At 39.4% G+C, this 18,827-nt stretch overlaps 1 protein-coding gene across 1 annotated transcript in view; it reads right to left on the bottom strand.

Annotated features, from left to right (window-relative positions):
• Positions 1-879: 879 nt before the first annotated feature.
• Positions 880-18,827, bottom strand: part of LOC139139036 (neuronal acetylcholine receptor subunit alpha-10-like) — a 48,722-nt gene continuing 30,774 nt past the window's right edge. Inside the window, exons 4-7 of the mRNA XM_070707734.1 lie at positions 10,824-10,933; positions 8,508-8,710; positions 6,252-6,578; positions 880-2,088 (exon numbers count right to left, since the gene is read on the bottom strand). Coding sequence (XP_070563835.1) covers positions 1,496-2,088; positions 6,252-6,578; positions 8,508-8,710; positions 10,824-10,933 — 1,233 coding nt within the window. The 3' untranslated portion in view covers positions 880-1,495. The remainder of the gene's footprint in view (positions 2,089-6,251; positions 6,579-8,507; positions 8,711-10,823; positions 10,934-18,827) is intronic.

Consider the following 18,827-nt stretch of genomic DNA (forward strand, 5'->3'; position numbering starts at 1 on the left):
ATAAAAAATAAAACATACAAATAAGTGACCATGAACTTTAGTGTGTGTTTCCAAAGTGGCCCACCTTGCGATGGTACTTTCAAAATACCATCCCACTTGACGTGTTCTTTCCCGTCATGACTCCCGAACAAAACACATCCTCGTTTACCTTAAAATGACAGGTCCCTTTAGCTCCATCACCAATTCCTTTCGATATCTTTGCCACAAGCTTTGTTTCGCACTTAACGATCGGGTTTCCTCTCCTCTTCGCTGAAACGTGTCGAAATGTCCAGAGTTCAGCAATTTTTGTCGACACTGTCTCCATGTGCGTGTGAAGTATTTCGAATATTATTGTTTACAACTGTAGTTTACCTTACTTGTTCAACCATGGTTACCAAAGAAAAGATTTGACCGACAGCTTCTGTTCTAAGAGGCAAATTTATAAAAGATTGTCTCCCCCTTACGATCAAAATTGCATTTATAATATTTTCGTCATTTGGAAGTAAAATTTATCCAACGACAAATATGCCTACTTCTAGTTCGCAAATTTGACCAAACTTCAATTGAAATAAATACAATTTGCCCTTGTCGGTAAAAGCCCTGCATTTTTCAGATATGTACACATAGACATGACCAACAAATACATACTAATGAGCTGCCACAAAATGACTTACTACAACTGCAAACTCGCATGCACACACATATTACGTACGATGCATGCATTCCTGCCAACATACATACATAAACAAGTACGTTTACACAGACAGACAGTCAGACAGACAGACAGACACATACATACATACATACATACATACATACATACATACATACATACATACATACATACATACATACATACATACATACATACATACATACATACATAGCAAAACAGTCCTGCCCATTGGATTATCTATTTTTAATTGAAAACACAATTAAACAGCTATAAATCATAAAATTTTAGAACACATCACTTGGCAAGTCACAGAAACATCACAGAAGTCAGAAGTAAATTGTTGTCCTAAAAGGAAATATTCAAACATCAAAAATTCCTTAAATATACTCATCGGTGCTAACAGAGAAACAAGAATATCTACCATAAGACAGGTGTCTGACTATCCTAACCTTCAACGTTTTTTATTAAGTTGTAACACTTTTCCTTATTGCTTTGTTTCCATCACCCTTCTTGACGTCACTGTTAAACTATGAAGTATGGTAGAGAGCGCATGAGCACAATCAGCGAATCTCTTGAAAATATAAGATTTACAAATCAGCCAATCAGAATGATGCTTTTATCCGTAAAATGTCTTTCTCAAAGCACTGTAACTATGGGCGACAGAACTTCAAACAGTTGTAAAAAATTATTTGTAACGTCTCTTTGGTATTTTTATTCTGATTCCCAGCGGCCACGTGTCGGTCTGTTTAAACCGGCTGTGAATTGTATTGTTTGTTCTGCTACCGTAGTAACCACATTTGTATCATGTAAAGTGAAATGTTTGTACTCAATCGACTTGTCTCAGAATGTAATCTGGGCGGCTATAATTAACATCGTCGCAACGGTACCTAAAATGTACAAAATCAAGAAAAGTCTGTCGACGACCTCGGCGACTTCTTTCCATTCGTTCTGCCAAATTATTTTCTTGTCTCTTTCCTCGAGTTTGTCTGTCAGAGTTCGCACCTGTTGCAAGATCTGGTTTAAAACTTTCAACTGGTCGCGTCCATACAAGAACGTCTGCCTGTTCCCACTTGACGTCATCGACGTGTGCAACATGGAACTCGGGTTGTTGATCTTGATGTTCTCATTAGGCCCGTTCATCTGGATAACGATTCCGTTATCCTCCATATCCTGGTTGCTCAGCAACGAATTACAGGTTTCCGTGTATTCCATGATGGGCACCCGCTCTCTGGACCTGGAGCCACGCAGATGACGTTTGTAGATTTTCTTGTCTCGGCACATGAACAGACAGCGGGCAAGGTATCCGAGCACAAACTTTCTGACCCACCTCGGTATTGGTCGGATGTTGGGTCCTTGATGATGCACGTGCAAAGTCAATATCGCCATGGACACAGAAAATGACACCATTATCATGGTCGCCGCTGTATATTGGCCTGTGGAATGAAAATAAGTTGAAGCGCTTTTAGATTTACCTTTGAATGGAAAATGTTATGAAGGAGATACCTAATTCCGAGAAGGATTTATCCAGTCCGAAGTTGCAAGAACCCGGCTCGTGGGAAGTTTTTTGTAGATTGCCGTCTCTTAGCAATCGCGTGGCGCTTTCGTTCCGTTAACACATGCGTCGGTCAATAAGCACGCCATTATTTCCCGGAATCAAATCTACATCATTGTATCTCTCTGTCTATGTCAGTGTTTACTACTATCTGTCGGTCTGTCCGCCTGTGTATACTGCATTCCCGTCTACACCTGTCCAGATTTGTTTGTCTCTATTACTCTGCTACTTTTTGATTTGTCTGTCCCTCGCCTTCTGATGTCTATCATTTATCGGACAGTTTGTCTCTCTGCTTGTCTGTCGAGTTGGGACTCTTTATCTGTCCTACTCCCTCGCCTCTCGTTATGGAATGTCCCCTACTCTATACCAGCTGTGACGAGACAAACTACCCTGGCGTTGAAAACGACAGATTCAATTTCTGTTTTAATTTTAGCTGTACTTTCGTTCACGAGTCATATGTCTCGCCAACTGAACGACAAATCGGTTTTTTCATCTCTTAAGTGAGGAAATCAGACGATCTTTTTTATCAACATTCATTGAAAAGCAAGGCAAAATGCTTGTAATTACGTCAATACGAACCTCGAAAATGAAAGGCTCAAACACGGTCCTACAGAGAGACCGTGGTTCAAACTATTGTTCATACGTCGCTTAGGATGATCAAATTGTTTGAACGAGAAGCAAATAACTTATATTTACTTGAAATTCAAAATGGCCGCCATTCTATGTGCGAGGACCACAAGAAATCTGAGCATACATTTGATGAAAGAAGAAAAGACAGCTAATTGTTTATATACAGGTTTCAAAGTGAGACCGACAAGTTTAAGATCAGCAAAGAATTCTAAGATTCAGAGAGTTTGAAATTGCATCTTCGAGACGCATTCTGCCTAAAAATGCGGATGACGAGAATTATGTTCATTTCCTCGATTTTTGGGCCGAGTCTCATATCCTGTTCTCCTTAACGTCGGACGATCATTGGGGAAAGATTGATCTATGGCGCAACAAAGGACAAAATGGCTGACATGGGACTCGGAGTAATAAACGTAAAAATCTCCATCGTGGGGATTGGCAACAGCGATAGGTAATCGCTTGGCGGAGAGACTTTTCCTCCATCGTTCACGCAATGTACTTCTCGTCGATCTGACTCACATACTAAATTCAATTTACGACAACTTCTTCTCAAATACAGCCCATTCACTTTTACCTTCTTCGGTCAGATTGGTGAGAGGAGAAAGGCGTATGTAAACATTCATCGCCATATCATGACGTGAAGACAAAACATTTTCCAAATAAACATCTCTGGAACAGACTTCCACCTCCTAAATCCCGCCAGTCTGGATGAGAGTTAACATACATTAAACGCAAACAACCGTATATGAACGGTGTGCGGAGTTGCTTTCCCTTTAGTAACTACCATTTTTTAACCTATAGTATTTTTCTTTGTTCTCTATGATTATTTTCGTATTATTTCATAACTGCACTAAATGCTTCAGCACATGTCAAAAAAATTGAATATCCCCTTCTTCACTTCCAGATTTTGAGTAACCCCCATTGTGACTTTCAATTTTTTGAGTGACCCCCGCCTCTGATTCCTCCGCCCCCTCCCTCAGGCCGTAAATAATGACGGCTCCCTAGTGATGGTTCGCGTTGATTTAAGAATGCCGTTCATAGAAAGTAATTCCCGAATATATTAATATATTCCGATGATTTTTTTTCAGCAGGTCGAGCTTAAACTATCGTTATCTATACCTTGCCATATTCAGTAATTTGTTCAATTGATCAACCACAGAAAATCCGTTTTCATTTATAATATGCTTTCTGTACTTCTACAAGGATGTTATGGCAGGCCGAATGCTCGATATTTCAGTATTCTTTTGAACTGCAAACAGGAAATGACAATCGATACAAAATACACCTAGCAAGAATGTTTGATCAGTTTCCAAATTTAAATCTGATGTTAATTGAAAGCATGCGCAGTCGACAAATATATCCATAAATGTGGCGTAAATATGAAAATTGAAAGTTCAGTGATTCAGAATATTTGCCTTTCCGAAGTTACATGTTTCCCAAAATATTTAAATTACAGTGTGTGTCTATACAAAAAAGAATGCCAAGCCGACGAATCGATCCTTTGGCGAAGAAAACAAGTTTCCCGAATACGTTTTGCTATGATCGCTTATTTGTGTCCAGTCCTTTTTATGTGTAGGATCATTTGCCCTCATGCATTTCCGAGCAAATTGCTCCTTATATGTACAGGGTTGACTGCAATAGCCTAATTGGGCCTAATCCGGGCAAACTGCTTCAATTGTTAGACTCGTTTTGAAATCAGAAACATGATTAGTAAAATCATAAGCCACCAGTCGCTGAAATCCAAGAGGACATTTTTTATAGCAAACGTCTTGGCATCTCGGTGCACAGACGGAGCATGAAGCAAGCCTCTGGATCATCGTACAGTATTATTTGGAACATTCAATATGTACTGTGTCAACGAATGACCCAATAAATGATCAATTTCTGCGGTGCAGAGAAAATAAGGTGATCAGAATATTATGTTTTTTTCGCATTTTTATAACCTCTGAGAACTATAATACTACATGCAGGAAGAGATCAGAGTTTCTCTCGTCACTGTAAGACAGAGACAGAGGTGTTGAGCAACGCAATTGCTGAAATATAACGACTGCACTGCGCACAGAAAGATCGATCATCGTGAACGAGGAGTAGCGAATCGTTGCAGCATGTGACATTAGAGTCGTGCAACCTCTAGGGAGATTGAGTAATCCTTAATGCCGGTCTAGAGTTGATGAATATTTTATAGTTTGATTTTGTCGCCCCTGAAGGACCATTCCCTCTACTTCAAGGTGAGAAATAACCGTACACAAAGTATTAATGATCGGTATCCGTGCAATTCATTTTCAAAAAAAAAAATTCAGGTGGTTTATGGCGATGAGGCCTTTTCCACCACACAAAAATGATCGCAAAAGTGTTTTTTTTTTCTTATATGATTTTAAAATTGTGGCACGTGTGTTAGACTGTCGCTGATTAAGATGAGATATATGTCTAAAAAGTCTATAGATATACGAGAACCGGTTATCTAAACTATTTTTCTGAAACACGAGAGAGTTTTGGTTTAAGCGGCATACTTTGGCATCACGTCAGGCGTTGACTAAGACATCACATACAAGGTTCAAAGCCTCTAAATTAATCCACCTGAAAGCTGCATCAGCTGTGACTTAATTGATGTATTTCCAGTGATTTTGCTGTTTGTAAAACACGGGTTCTTGTTCTACTCAAAAATCGCGTCGAAATGACTCTTGCGCAGCTTGACAGCGCAGCCTGAATGTGTGCCATGTCCAATATTGTTGTTTATAACTGACTATTAGTCCGGACAAGAATTCATTTGTTTACAGTAACATTGTTTACGGTACACAATGTATTCTGTTGGCGAAGATGATGCTTTGCACTTCAATATACTTTGAGTGGAAGACTAAGACGCTGTAGTCTTCATAGAGAACACGCATAAAAAAACATCAAACGTCAGAGCTATGTCCCTTTGAAAGATTTTAGTGTCCGCGAATCAAATGCATCATAACTTGTGAAGAGAGACTTTCCATAGTTTCTGCATATCTGAAGTTTTGACATTTGAAGTAAACTTGAGTTTTGACTACACTCAATCGACAGTACATCGCCAGACTTACTGAATGCTCATAAACGTTAAAGTGAAACGGTCGTCGGAACTGCACCTGTGCGAGTTTCTTGTTTACAAACGACGTATTTCGTGCACGATATCATCATCATAGCTGCAACATTTAAATTATACGGTGTAGATTATGACAGAGATGTTTCAACTTTCAGCAATCACCATCGTACCTTGGATACAGTGTTTACATTGGTCGTATGGGTCCCATACGACTCTTGGGCGCAGTTCCGACGACTGTATCCCTTTAAGGGGTGTCTAAATGTCAAATATTTGAAGCCATTTGTTTTTGAAAGAAAAAAGCTGAAAACGTAAGATTTTAAACTGTGAAAGCAATTCAAGCGGTAAGTTACCTATAACGGGTACGTCACTCGTCGGCGGCATGGACTCAGCAACTAGGAGCAGAAAGACCGTCAGTGAAAGCAACACCGTAATCCCGAAGCTGACTTTCTCACCAGAATCAGCCGGCAGGAAAAAACTTATCATGGTGAAAATGGAGATGAGCACACACGGCATGACCAAGTTGAAGACGTAGAAGAAGGGTCGGCGGTTCAGGTGGACGACGAAGGTCGCATCGGTGTAGGGGATCCCGGGGGAGTCTGGGTAAAACTCCACGTTGTTCCTGACTTCCAACTCCACAAGGTCCCATTGGCCGTCGCTACGAAACACGGAATTATTACCTGGTAACGCAACAAGGTATAAGAAACATTTTAGGATGGCCCCAAACTACTGCACTCTTTACTTGAGAAAACTTCTCATTTTGCGATAGTAATCACCGGCTCTTTGCCTGAGCTTGCATATCGCTTCCTTTTGTGATGCATCGTTCTAATTTGATAAAGACATTGGAAACAGATGGAATCGGAACTCACTCGACAGCAGAGTCGCAATTAATCTCCATTAACATTTCATGATAGGTATGAAGATAAAGTGGAAGCAACGTGACGACACTTGGAAATCGACACGTAAGATATGAAGTAGATAGCTTGGAAATGAACACAACGCATAATGCCCTGGAGTACAGCCACTCTATCCTCAGAGTAACCGTGCCCGGAGAATTATACACACAAGACGTTATACCCGTTAATTGAGTCTAATGCCGCACGGTATATTCCTCGTTATTTTGAACCTTCGTGCACTAAGTGTATTATAACACAATTTACTTTACGGTGAATAAGTAACAGTTCTTTGAACTATACCGTCACCCGTTCACTACGGGAAATCAAGTTCTTTCCACCTCATTTTCGCGTTATTGTTTGTTGTTGATGTGATTTGCTCCAAATAAAGAGAACAACGTTTTTTTGAAAGGATCGCGGCAAGCATTTTCGAAAACTCCGAGGATCAGTGTGCATACTCGGGATAAAGAGACACATTATCCTTGGTACGGTTGGTTTCAGTTTCACATGGGAAAGTTAGAATCAGCCGACAAACGAAACCAATGCACACTCTGATATCAGAAACTCCTTTTTGATATTGTTTATTTACGAAACTTTCAGTTCAAAAGCTTTACCATATAAGTTAGAAAGAGAATTTTTATTTGCAACTGCATGTGTAGCATTACTTTTCCATCAGGTATGCTGACACTGAAGATATATTTATGTATCAAATTTGTTTTTGATAATTTAATATTTTGCATAACTCTGTCTGTATTGCGCCTTGTGTATAGGCCTATACGGGTTAGCGTCAGGTGAACGAGCTCAAAACTATAGACGTTCAGTCCAGTACCTGATATTTGTTAGTACGGACACCAGCCATGCAGTATCGGGTTTGCATGGCATTGCATCATCGAGTGAGAACACATGTTGACTTGTTTACAGCCAGACAGTGACAATAAATGTTTGTGAGGACACGTGTTACAAATGTCGGCTGTCTTCGTCGGTGATAACTGTTCCCAGTCGACAATATCTCCGCTCAATGCTTGTTACTGCTGTCTACAGTCAACTCATCGCGCATGCATCACTCAAAAACAATGAGCAGTACTGCACTTTGAACCACCGTACCACAGTGGTTGAACGAGCCATCCATCCAAAGGGTTGTAACCCCACATCGCCAAGTATCTCATATACTGAAGCGTAATAATTGGCTTTAATAGGTTTTTACTCATACTCTCTAACTTTCTATCATATCATTTAAGTGTAGGCCTACATGTGTTTGTTTTTAATATACTGAGGCCTTCGATCAATTCGATCAATGTTTCTCTGTGTGTAAGCAAATACTCGAACTATTTTAACCTTTCCGTAATAGAATAAAACTATCTGATTTTTTTGGAAATACCAACTCCTAGGCAAGTTGGACACATATATTACTCATCTTTTGTAAAAAGAAAATCAAACATACAACGCTAACACATAATTCTGATGAAGAACTTAAAAGTCAAAAGTCTGAAATTTGTCTCACCAATACCGTGGCAAGCAAAAACATTGCACCGCAAACAAACAATTACGCAACCAACATACAAAACACGTACAGATACGTGGTGGGGGGGGGGTAATATTTTAGAAAGGAGCATCACGGGGAGGGTCACAGTTTACATGATGGACCACCCTCAGAGTCCTCCGGCCCACCTCCCACCCCCCCCCAATAATAACGGAAGGCTCCCTAACACGACTCACCTATCCCATGAACTTCAACCTCAGTACCATCGTGTTGCCATGGTCCGTATTTAAATGGGCATTCCTGTTTATCAAAGGGGAACCTCCTCACGTCGATTTTGCAGTAACTCTTGAAAATCACCGGTGCCGCCCAGTTGATGAAACCGTTGGAGTAAATCACACAGATTTGATTCTTCCGATAGTCTTCGTATTTTTCGTCGGCACTTTTCGATGCAATTGAGATAGATGTAAAAAAGCCAAATAGATTAGTATTCAAGTGTCTATGGCTAGTACATGCATATGTTTGTCTTCTATAAGAGTTAGCTAAATAATAATGTCCTGCCCCTAACCCCACCCCTCGCACAAAGAGCATACTCCTAACAGAATATAACCTGTATTTATGCGAGGGAAATATCGCTTCTATTGACTTCGTTCAAATCCGGACTCAAAATTATTTTCGATTAATGTGTTTCACAAATCACATGTAACATTTCACGTGTGAAAGATTGGGCAATTGGGTGCCAGAAAGGGCTAGAATTAAGGGGAAAAGTTTTACCGTATCCTGATCAGTTTTTCTGATATAAGCAAAATTGCTCCAACACAGCCCAATGGTAACTCTTGACGTTTAAAGCATTTAATATACGTCGCAAGACCATGATGTTGGCTGTCCAAGGAGTCTAATGTATCTTCGTGATGTAGATTACTGCAATGTTACGATATCCTGCCATCGCGACGCAAAAATTTTGTCACAAAGGTAGTTTTGTGGACTTGAATACATAAAAAACACGCATGCTGCAACTGATGAGAAAGAGTCATGAGTGTTTTATTATTAATAAAAAGGAAGACTGTGTCAGCAATTGGCAGAAAAGAAAGTGGCGCTACTCCCTGGACAAACGATTGATACAGTGTCATTGATGGACTATGTGTAGAGAATTTTCCCGTCCACAGAGATTCTAATAATGCGTTGTTATTTCCTCGGCGATACATCAATTATGCTGGAGCACATCCGGGGAACTTAAGCCTCCGAAGGACATACACTTCTCCTTCGAGAGTCTTGTCTATTTTTATAAGGAATGCCAGCAATGGAAATATCTGGCCCCTATGCGAGGATATCGCAACTTGTTCTACCGTGAACAAGTCACAATCGGCCGGGATCGGCTATACATACCTGCATAAAATCGCCGATGACAGGTTCGTGAGATATTGATGTCTAAAGTAGTGAAGTACACCTTCAAGTTTAAGTGTGATGTTGGCTAGTTTTGATACACTGTCTTGTACTCTCGTGAGCTATTTATTCAGAATGTACACCAAACACGGTGTCATAAAGCTTCACTCAAGATAGCACAGTTCAGTGAACAGAAAAGTGATAAAAAACTTCTTGTATCCATAGAAAAAGTACGACTCCTTCTCTCAGTGGGCTTGGTGTGAAAGCTACACTTTGTCATACACCGATCATGGGTTACATAAAAAACAAAGCCATTACTGTACATTGAAAAAGAGACTGGCTCGGAAAATGGAAGGGAAACTTCTTCTGTGCAGCAATTTTTACCGTTCCGGTTATGTACACCATGCCACACCTTTGTGTATATCTAGCAGAGTTGAAATGTTTCGGCAACGTCTTTGTGTTATCTGGATTATTCCAAATGAAAAAGCATCCCTTGTATCGTCGTAAGACAAACAGGTCGACTGGTAAAATCCATCGGTTGTCGAACTGGAGGGTCCAATCTGACTCAAAAAATCTATTTGATTTTGTATCCTCATAGTTTTGTCGGTAAAACTGACCATTTTTCTGAGTACTCGATTCAACTCGCTCAATCCCATTCACCGATTTAACGATTTGCCGATGAAAACTAAATTTAGAGCAAGGATTTGCATTGTTGTCATGGTAAAATATGAATGATGAATGCTTCATACTGATCTGGGTCACAAAAACGACCCGTTGCCTGGGACACTACTTTCCCTCCATGCACTTCATCTTTCTGTAACGTTCCGGCATTTAAGCGCTTTGCCCTTCGAAATATTGAATCATGATTTTGAAATACTACCAACAGTACCGCGACAACAAAAACAAAAGTATCTCAGACATAAAAGAATCGGTTGGCTCTCATAGAAAGATAGTTAAGAATATTGAGGTGCGCTTCCTTACATGTGCAGTTGGCATGGCTAATGGAGTCTTAATGGGGAAATGGATTCCCGCGAATACGTAGGGGATTTGGGATAATTGATGGATAAGCTAAGATTCATATATCAGGAATAATGTATTAAATAGATAATTACCTGAAATGAATCTAAGAACAGAAGTAAATGCATGTACACGATTGGTTTTGTTTCACTTACTTGTCATAGAGTACGATGTCCGGCATCCATAGCTTATCGGAGGGAATTTTGAAGTATTCCAGGCCGCCATAATCTGAGGTGTTCCATCTCATGTACTCATCAAACCATTCCTGCAATTAGAATAGCACCATGGCAACGAGATCGATAATCAACCCGCTCATACCAGAAAGAAAGAGAGACGACGACGACCCCAATATGGAGGCGTCGTGGCGACTCCTGATGGTCCCCGGTTTTATAAATCAAGGACAAAAAATAACATATCAGATATCATCGTTGAAAAATCATAATATCTGATCGACGGAATTGACAAGAAGTGATTGCGACAGGAAATGTAGATGTATATCTTCTAAATTAGTGTGTACAATATGAGTAATGGACATTATCCCAGCAAACAATCAATTTGGAAATCCCACTGGCAGATCCACTAGTAAACCCTGCAATAATTTTGGTTAATGTATAGTTTGTTTTCCTACAGAAGGTGCTTTCTATAAAATGTTACATGCGCACGCAATGCTGTTAGTTCTTTTTCTTCATTGCTTCGCACAAGACATCGTGGGAGAGTACATTTTAGAATCAAGTTTTCCTTGAAAATGAACACACAGTCATGTGATCTCTAATGTCCTAATTTCAATAGATTATAGAGCGAAAACTTAGGTTTGGGTGATGTCCTGGAAGTGAGCATCTCTGGAAATACCAAATACTAGCAACTGTTCGAGTATAGGCTTTATGACGTCACGTAAATGCCAAAGTTCATCAAAGTCACAAGACACAGGACGATGATTTCCGAGCTTCCTTGATCCTCGCATACATCTATGGTCAGTAACAATGTTGGCGGGCATTACAAATCCAGATTGCCTCCATTGTTATCCATGCCCGAAGGTTCGGTCAAAAATTAAATCTACCCGGAATTTATTAAATATTACCAAGTAGTTTGATGAAAACATCAAATACATTTCCAATTGTGTGTGTGTATATATATATATATATATATATATATATATATATATATATATATATATACACAGTAAATGGCACTGCTCACTCTGTCTCCTTTTCCGTTATTATATGTCACTCTAGCAGGTCTGACATATAGTCTGTTCACAAAGCTCCCTGACCTTACTACTGATAGTCTCTGCCCGTTTATCTCTTTCTGTCTCTGTTTCTCTGTCTGTGTGTGTCTCTCTCCTACCTCCTAACTTTCTCGTGGCGTCAAGGTCAAACTGGAGTAGCTGCGAAGACATACTACAGATAACTCGTGGTACATTCGTGGGCATTATATCATCACGGGGTTCGTGCGTCCATAATGCAGGTGCCGCCAACTAAGCTGTTCGTGCAAAAAGGTGTTCGTGCGAAGTTTTTCAGCGGGTGGGCAAATTTCAAAACTAATCAGTGGGCGGGGAGAAAATATCGATATTTACTGTGGGCGGGGAAGAAATTTCAATACTTTCAGCGGGCAGGGAGAACATTTTTTACAGTGGGCACCGGAAAATACATTGAGGGAGGGGAAAGTGGCGTGCTCGATAGAACTTGCAGGAGAAATTAAGCATTTAACCAAGAGGGGAGCAATGTTCCAAGGTATACTAACTGCTCGCTCGGTTTTGCGTTGTTCTGGGTTGCATAGTGGGCATCGAGTTGGCAATGGGAAATTTCAGTAGTGGGGAGAGGGCAGCGGGGAGCTTGAATTGTTGTGGGGAGTGGGGAGCGGGCAGACTGTAGATACCGGAGGTCAGTGGGCATCAAATTTCAGTGGGAGGGCATATTTTCAGCATATGCCAGTGGGAGGGCAGATACGAACAGCTCTCACTTTCCCCTCCAAATTTTAGGTCAGGGTCAAAAACAAGAAAAATCGGTATATCAGCCTTCAAAACATGTTTTGTGATGATTTTTGCAAAATTCATGAAATTTACCAGTTGGCGGCACCTGATAATGATACAAATCTGGGAAATGCGCCCGCAGGTGCGCGTTACATCAATACGTCAACAAAGGCACTATCTCGGCGAATCGTTGCCTTTACGTTTCAAGGTGTTGCCTGGACAAGTAAACCTCTCCCTAGTGAATCAGGTATATCCGATTACGAAAATCCTTCTGGGCGACAGGTAACAGGTGTGCTGATGGCAATCTCATTAAAGTCAACTAGTTGATGGTATCGATGAACCCATCTTGTATGTCATTGCCGGTCGAAAAAGGTTATCTGATAAGACGGCAATTTGCTCACGTGTGCAGGTCTGCTAAGTCAAATTTGATGACCGTTTTATGTCTTCGACAAAGTTAGAATCGTCGTACATTTGTCTTTGGTATTTGCTGTTTGAAGCGCATCAATATATTTTGGTAGTATGATATATCATTCTAAATTATAACATAATACCACGGGTACAGCACATAACGTAACAGTACAGTACATGACATGACGTGACATGGCATGACCCAAGATTTTACAAGAATGCACGATAGGAGATGAGTATATATACTGATTCAGTTTTCATCCAATCATGCGGATGGCGCTGTGTCAGGCATTAAGCTACTGACTTCAGAGTCCCATCGAGTCTGTTTAACGACGGCCCTGTTTTTGATGATACAAAAGTCGTCGTTAGTTGGTGTTCATTACCCTCGCTGACACTCCGTTCGTCATCGTAAGCGTGTCGACGTCATCGGTGTTATGGTAACAATTTGCTGTCAAACGCGTCTGTTAATAGTTTACGCATGGTCCTCTGTGGGTTCACGGTCCGTGGTGGGTTCTTGGAAATTGTCTAGGGTAACCCCCATATTCATCATCTGATTAATTTGACTTACGATTAGTCCCCCACGGTGTAATTAATTATTTATGATTTATCTTTGCTAAACAGAGATTGTCTCTGTCGACGCCTGGTTGTCATTAGTTTACTGTAATTATCGCTGACAAATTTGTCAGTGTTCTGTGATTATACCCGACGACACTGAATTTTATTCTTAACATTTTAACTTAACCAAAACACATTTTTAAAAGCAATACTTCTTATCAAAGATGACATAAAAACTCCCTAATACTGTATATTTTTATTTCTAAAATCTAATATCTAAAGCTTAGTACAGTAGCAATAGTTTCCTCGTAGGATGAAGAGGGTACTGGCATATTTTGCGCAGAAAACCTCAATTTTGGTATTGATAATAAAAACTAATTTAGGTCAATAACTTGACACTAATTTATGAAATTCAATATCTCATTTGAAACTGAGAATACTTGGAAAAACCCATATTTTGTTTTGCATTATCTGATCCTATTCTTAAATGGCAGGGGTTGAAAGACTGACATTCAAATATTAAAGTGATTAAAATCATGGTAAGCAAAATTGAAATTACTACTTATTCAAAATGTAAGAATTCATTGCCAAAACGAATTTTCCTTATCATAGTATTCAAAGAACATAATGTGAAAATTTCAGAAAATTTGACCCACCCAGAGTGGAGTTAATTGTTTTTGAAATATTGAACACGGGAGAAAAACCAAGCCTGGAAATCGAGTGATTTACATAGATTTACATAAATTTACACTTGTTTCTCAATCAACTTGCGACTGCTTGTCATGCTAAAAGGTGAACCCAATCAATATTTTAATCTTTGGTTGACAAATTCAAGAAATTTGAAGGAATATTTTCAAAAAAAAAAAGATATTCAGAAAAAGGCGCGCTGTGTTATGGAACGCCACCTTATGTCTAGTCTGCAACATTGGGTCTATCAGTGGTTGTGAAAGGGTATCTTTGACAGTGCTGAACCATTTCAGTCTTTTACTATGGTTTATAGTAACAGAAATTGGCCTTCAGAGACAATAGGGGTCTCCGGATCATCTCCGATGACACTTTCAAACAATGTCTGGCGACACAAGGTCTGTCGCTGTTTTGGAGCAAATCTGCGTAACATTGTCATGATGTCTATGTTTGCGGTTTTTGACTTCCGCGCCACCGGGTCTGTCATTATGGTAACATTTCTCAAGCTAGCAATACATCCACTGGTCGACGGCAACCATCTCGAGGGAAACCAGGAAAGATTGGTAAAATGCCATTCCAGTCTAAATAATTTTGTACACGCCAGTAGACTTTTTGATGATTCTTTCTCTGTCAATGTCAAGAGAAACCAAGTTTTCCCCTTCGCGTACTCGTTTCTGTATTATTACTGCGTCCCCCTTACGTGGGCTTTTTACAAGATGATGGACTTGACACCGCCGCATGTATCCTCTTTCTTTAGGCAAAACTCTGGTTTGATTCATTTGGCCACAGAAACTACTATCAGCCATACTGTAGTATAATGGTAAAACTAATTCCAAACCTCAAAATTCAACGGGAACACCAAAAAGGAAATTATACTTGAATGATAAAAATGCTTATAAATTAAGGATGAGCTTAATGTATTCTTACAATTTCTATAGGCTGCGTATGAAAAGACGCATAAGTCAGACAATACGAGGGGAATTTTAAACCATTTACGAATGTTTCTGGGGATATAAACAACAATGGCTTCAATATTTAAAGTATCTCAGACTTTGGTATCTGGGGATGCAAGTGAAACTCCACGTAACCCTGTACATGGCAGTTCGCTTCTTAATATGAATGGTGAGGAGATGGATTTTCTAACGAGATTAAATTTATGCTTGAAGGACGGCATATCTCAGAATTTAAGTCGATGTGGTATCCCTGTATAACAATTTGTTCATATTTTCAGTGGCCCGTACCCCCAGTCTAAAAGGTAAATTTTAGATTGGTTTGAAATGCATTGGAGACCCTAAAACCTAAGACACATGAAAATGAGTTGCTTTGGGTCAGAATACAATGAAGATTTGTCCTTTTTACGAGCCATCTTATCGGGAAAATAGCTTTGATGCAATGACGACATTTCACGTGCCCGGAAGCTTTGAATCGCTTGTTTGCTCATGCGCACAAAGTACGGGAGCGAGAAATATTGAACAACAGTGTTCCTGTCATACGAAATTGCTCGACAGGGGAACGCTTTCGCAACACTGTTATCCGATTCAAAACCTGCATCGCACTAGTTTAACTGACAGAATGTGTGACGTTCAACAGGGAGATTTTTATCGGCAAACACATTCATGAATGCCACATTGCGCAACAGAAATCATGAATTAATCATTGCTTTCAGTTTAGGCCTACCTCAGAGTATACGGCAATACGGTGGTCCGGAGGCTTTAGGAAATTGTAAGTATCAGAGAGTGGGCGGAAGCGTTTATGCAGGAACGTGTGAAAAAACGCATATTTGCATGACTGTTATATGAAATAATTTACGCTGCAAAAAAAGGCACTAATTTCATTTGAACGCCAACTGTTCAGGTGAACAAACCGTTCATTACATCTTCAAGCTGATGAAATTACTTTGGAAGAACTTTTAATGCCCTTGACTTCAATACATTATTATTTGCACATACACACAATGTCAAAATAGTGAAAAATATACAATAAAATAAACACAATACGGTGCTGAAAGCATCAATAACATATTCAGAATACAAAGGTTGTGCACATCTTTCGCCAATAAACGAAGACTGACCCCATCTGTCGATCCACCTGGTATAGAAAAAAGCCTTTATACTTTTTAACACTGAATGTGAATATAGGAATATAGGAATTATTGTAGAAAATTGGTTTCATTAATTCAGGGGAGCTTATTTCTAATAACTTTTCAATTGTCATTTTATTGAACGCATTCAGACTTGAAGTACTTTTGTACTTCCACAAAATTGGTAAATGCCAAAACAAGCCTTGAGTAATTTTGTTTGAGTCTTTTTGGCATCATTAAGTGATACTTCAAATACGTGTACACAGTTAATACCAGATTACCGATATCTGACATTTAAAACAGTTCCCAATCTAACCGCTATCTGCAAAACGATTTTCGATTCTAACAAAACAAGAGACTTACAATGCATTTATTTCTTTGAGTGTTAAATGAATTCACACAAACTGGAGACTGGAAAATACCCGTACAGCCCTAACTGTGGCTCACTTTGAAAGGCGGGTTCACTGACTTACATACAACTGTAACAAAGAAAAAGGTTGTAGTGCATTGAAAAGCTGTCAATTTGAGAAGGTGAAAGTCACTTGAAGTAAACAGGATATGAGTACAGTAACTTTGGATAATTTATCAACCCTGACTGTGAAATATCCATACGCGCAAAATGCTACAGGTTCATTCTGACATGTCAAGTGCGTCATCGACTTCACGTATCTTCGCAAACAGTTCGTGAATCTACATAAATGTTTATTGTGTCCGGTCTACCGAACGTGATCACACTAGACATTCCAAACAAAACGAATTGTTACGTGTTTTGGGGGTCATACACGTCAGTGTCTTTACTTTGTTTCAGTAATCGTCAAGAAACTGAAGCCAAATCCGAGAGGTTCCATTATATCATAAATCAATTTTCACAGTTATACATCTTAAATGACAGGGGACCATACAAATAATTACAGTCCACTTCTGAAGTTTTGATTTGAGGCGACTAGGTCAAGGGATATCATGATTTAACGAAAACCATACTATTTTTCAGTCTGAAGTTTTGTGTGTATTTTTCATGGATACCCTGTATGAATGAACAGTCTTACAAGTCGACACTTCCTATTTCTCCCGCCTGTAATGCTGAGAATCCAAAGCTTATCTTCGGAGTAGCTAGGGGGCCCTGACGTTAAACTGAACTATTTTTCGATAATAACACAATGGGACGATAACCTTTGGTTGGTCAGTAAATGTGATAACAAAATGGCTATTTTCTCTGAATGTCTGACGATTATGCAAATGTAAGCGTGGTTCATACATGTACCGATTGTAGATCTAGAGATAATTTTTAAAAAATGATAACTGGTATATCTGGTATTTACATGTGCAAGAAACGCATTATGATATACAAATACACCGCATACACGTCATATTTATATTAGACGGAATATTGCGCTAACGAACAGCATACAGAAGTCTGCGGATAAACAAAAAAGTGATGTAAAGTATTTAGAGAAAAGTGAGCAACTCTTATCAACATTTGGCACATGTCTAATCATTTTGTAAACCAATACATTTTGAGAAGAAATTCCAAAGGCTTCAGGGTATACGATAGTATTGTAAGTAGGTATTCTCAATACGTACTAGCAAGATCATGATATTCTCCAATGAGAAATAAAATACGATTCTTTCTTGATTTAAAAGCCCCTGCCTATACATGTTCCAAATCGCCTCTGCAACAACGTTTTGAACAAGCATCGGTTGATCCTATAGAGGATAGCTTATGAACTATGGCAGGCTTTGTGGCCACTTAGATTTTCAAGTGAAGGTACTTCTCTGGTAAGAACGAGAGCAAAATGGCTGTATTATGATCAGTTTGTACCACTCACAAAAAGCTCAGATGTTATGTCTTTCAAGGCCATTCTCGTTTGTATTGACCCTTTTCATCAAAAGGTTAGAATAACCGGTATATTTAACAAAAGTGCCAGGGCCTCAATGATAGGAAATGAGCGTAATCGAGGTTGGCCATCCACAAATATTCAAAATACGCTAATTTACAGCTGACGACAGCTTCGAAATTAAAATTGATGTTGCCTCTTGACACACGGTCTAGTATATCGATACTTGTTAAATAGGTTTCCGGCTGGTGTGCACACAAGTGCCGCTCTCTGATGGTCGACAAAGCCGACACAAGAAATCGATATTTCTGTTCTTTCAATATTAGGCTACTATGAAACAGTCAAATAGGTCTGTCAGAAGCCAGTATCAATGCATACTAAACGTTAACAAGGGAAATTTAGGTTAATAACGTTGTTCCTCTTCAGAGCGAGGGAAATAGAATTTAATAAACTTGGCCCTCTCAAGAGGACCAGCCACAGTCAAGATAGAAACAGAATTGCATTATATATTAGCTCCATGGTCTCAGGGTAACACATTTTTCTTTAAATAGAAACCCCGTTTCTCAAAAATCGCATTAAAAGCTCTCGTGTTCTCGACCCAGGGCTGAACCCTATAAGGATAATAGCT

Source organism: Ptychodera flava, chromosome 8 (assembly GCF_041260155.1).
Source record: "Ptychodera flava strain L36383 chromosome 8, AS_Pfla_20210202, whole genome shotgun sequence".
Classification (NCBI taxonomy): domain Eukaryota; kingdom Metazoa; phylum Hemichordata; class Enteropneusta; family Ptychoderidae; genus Ptychodera; species Ptychodera flava.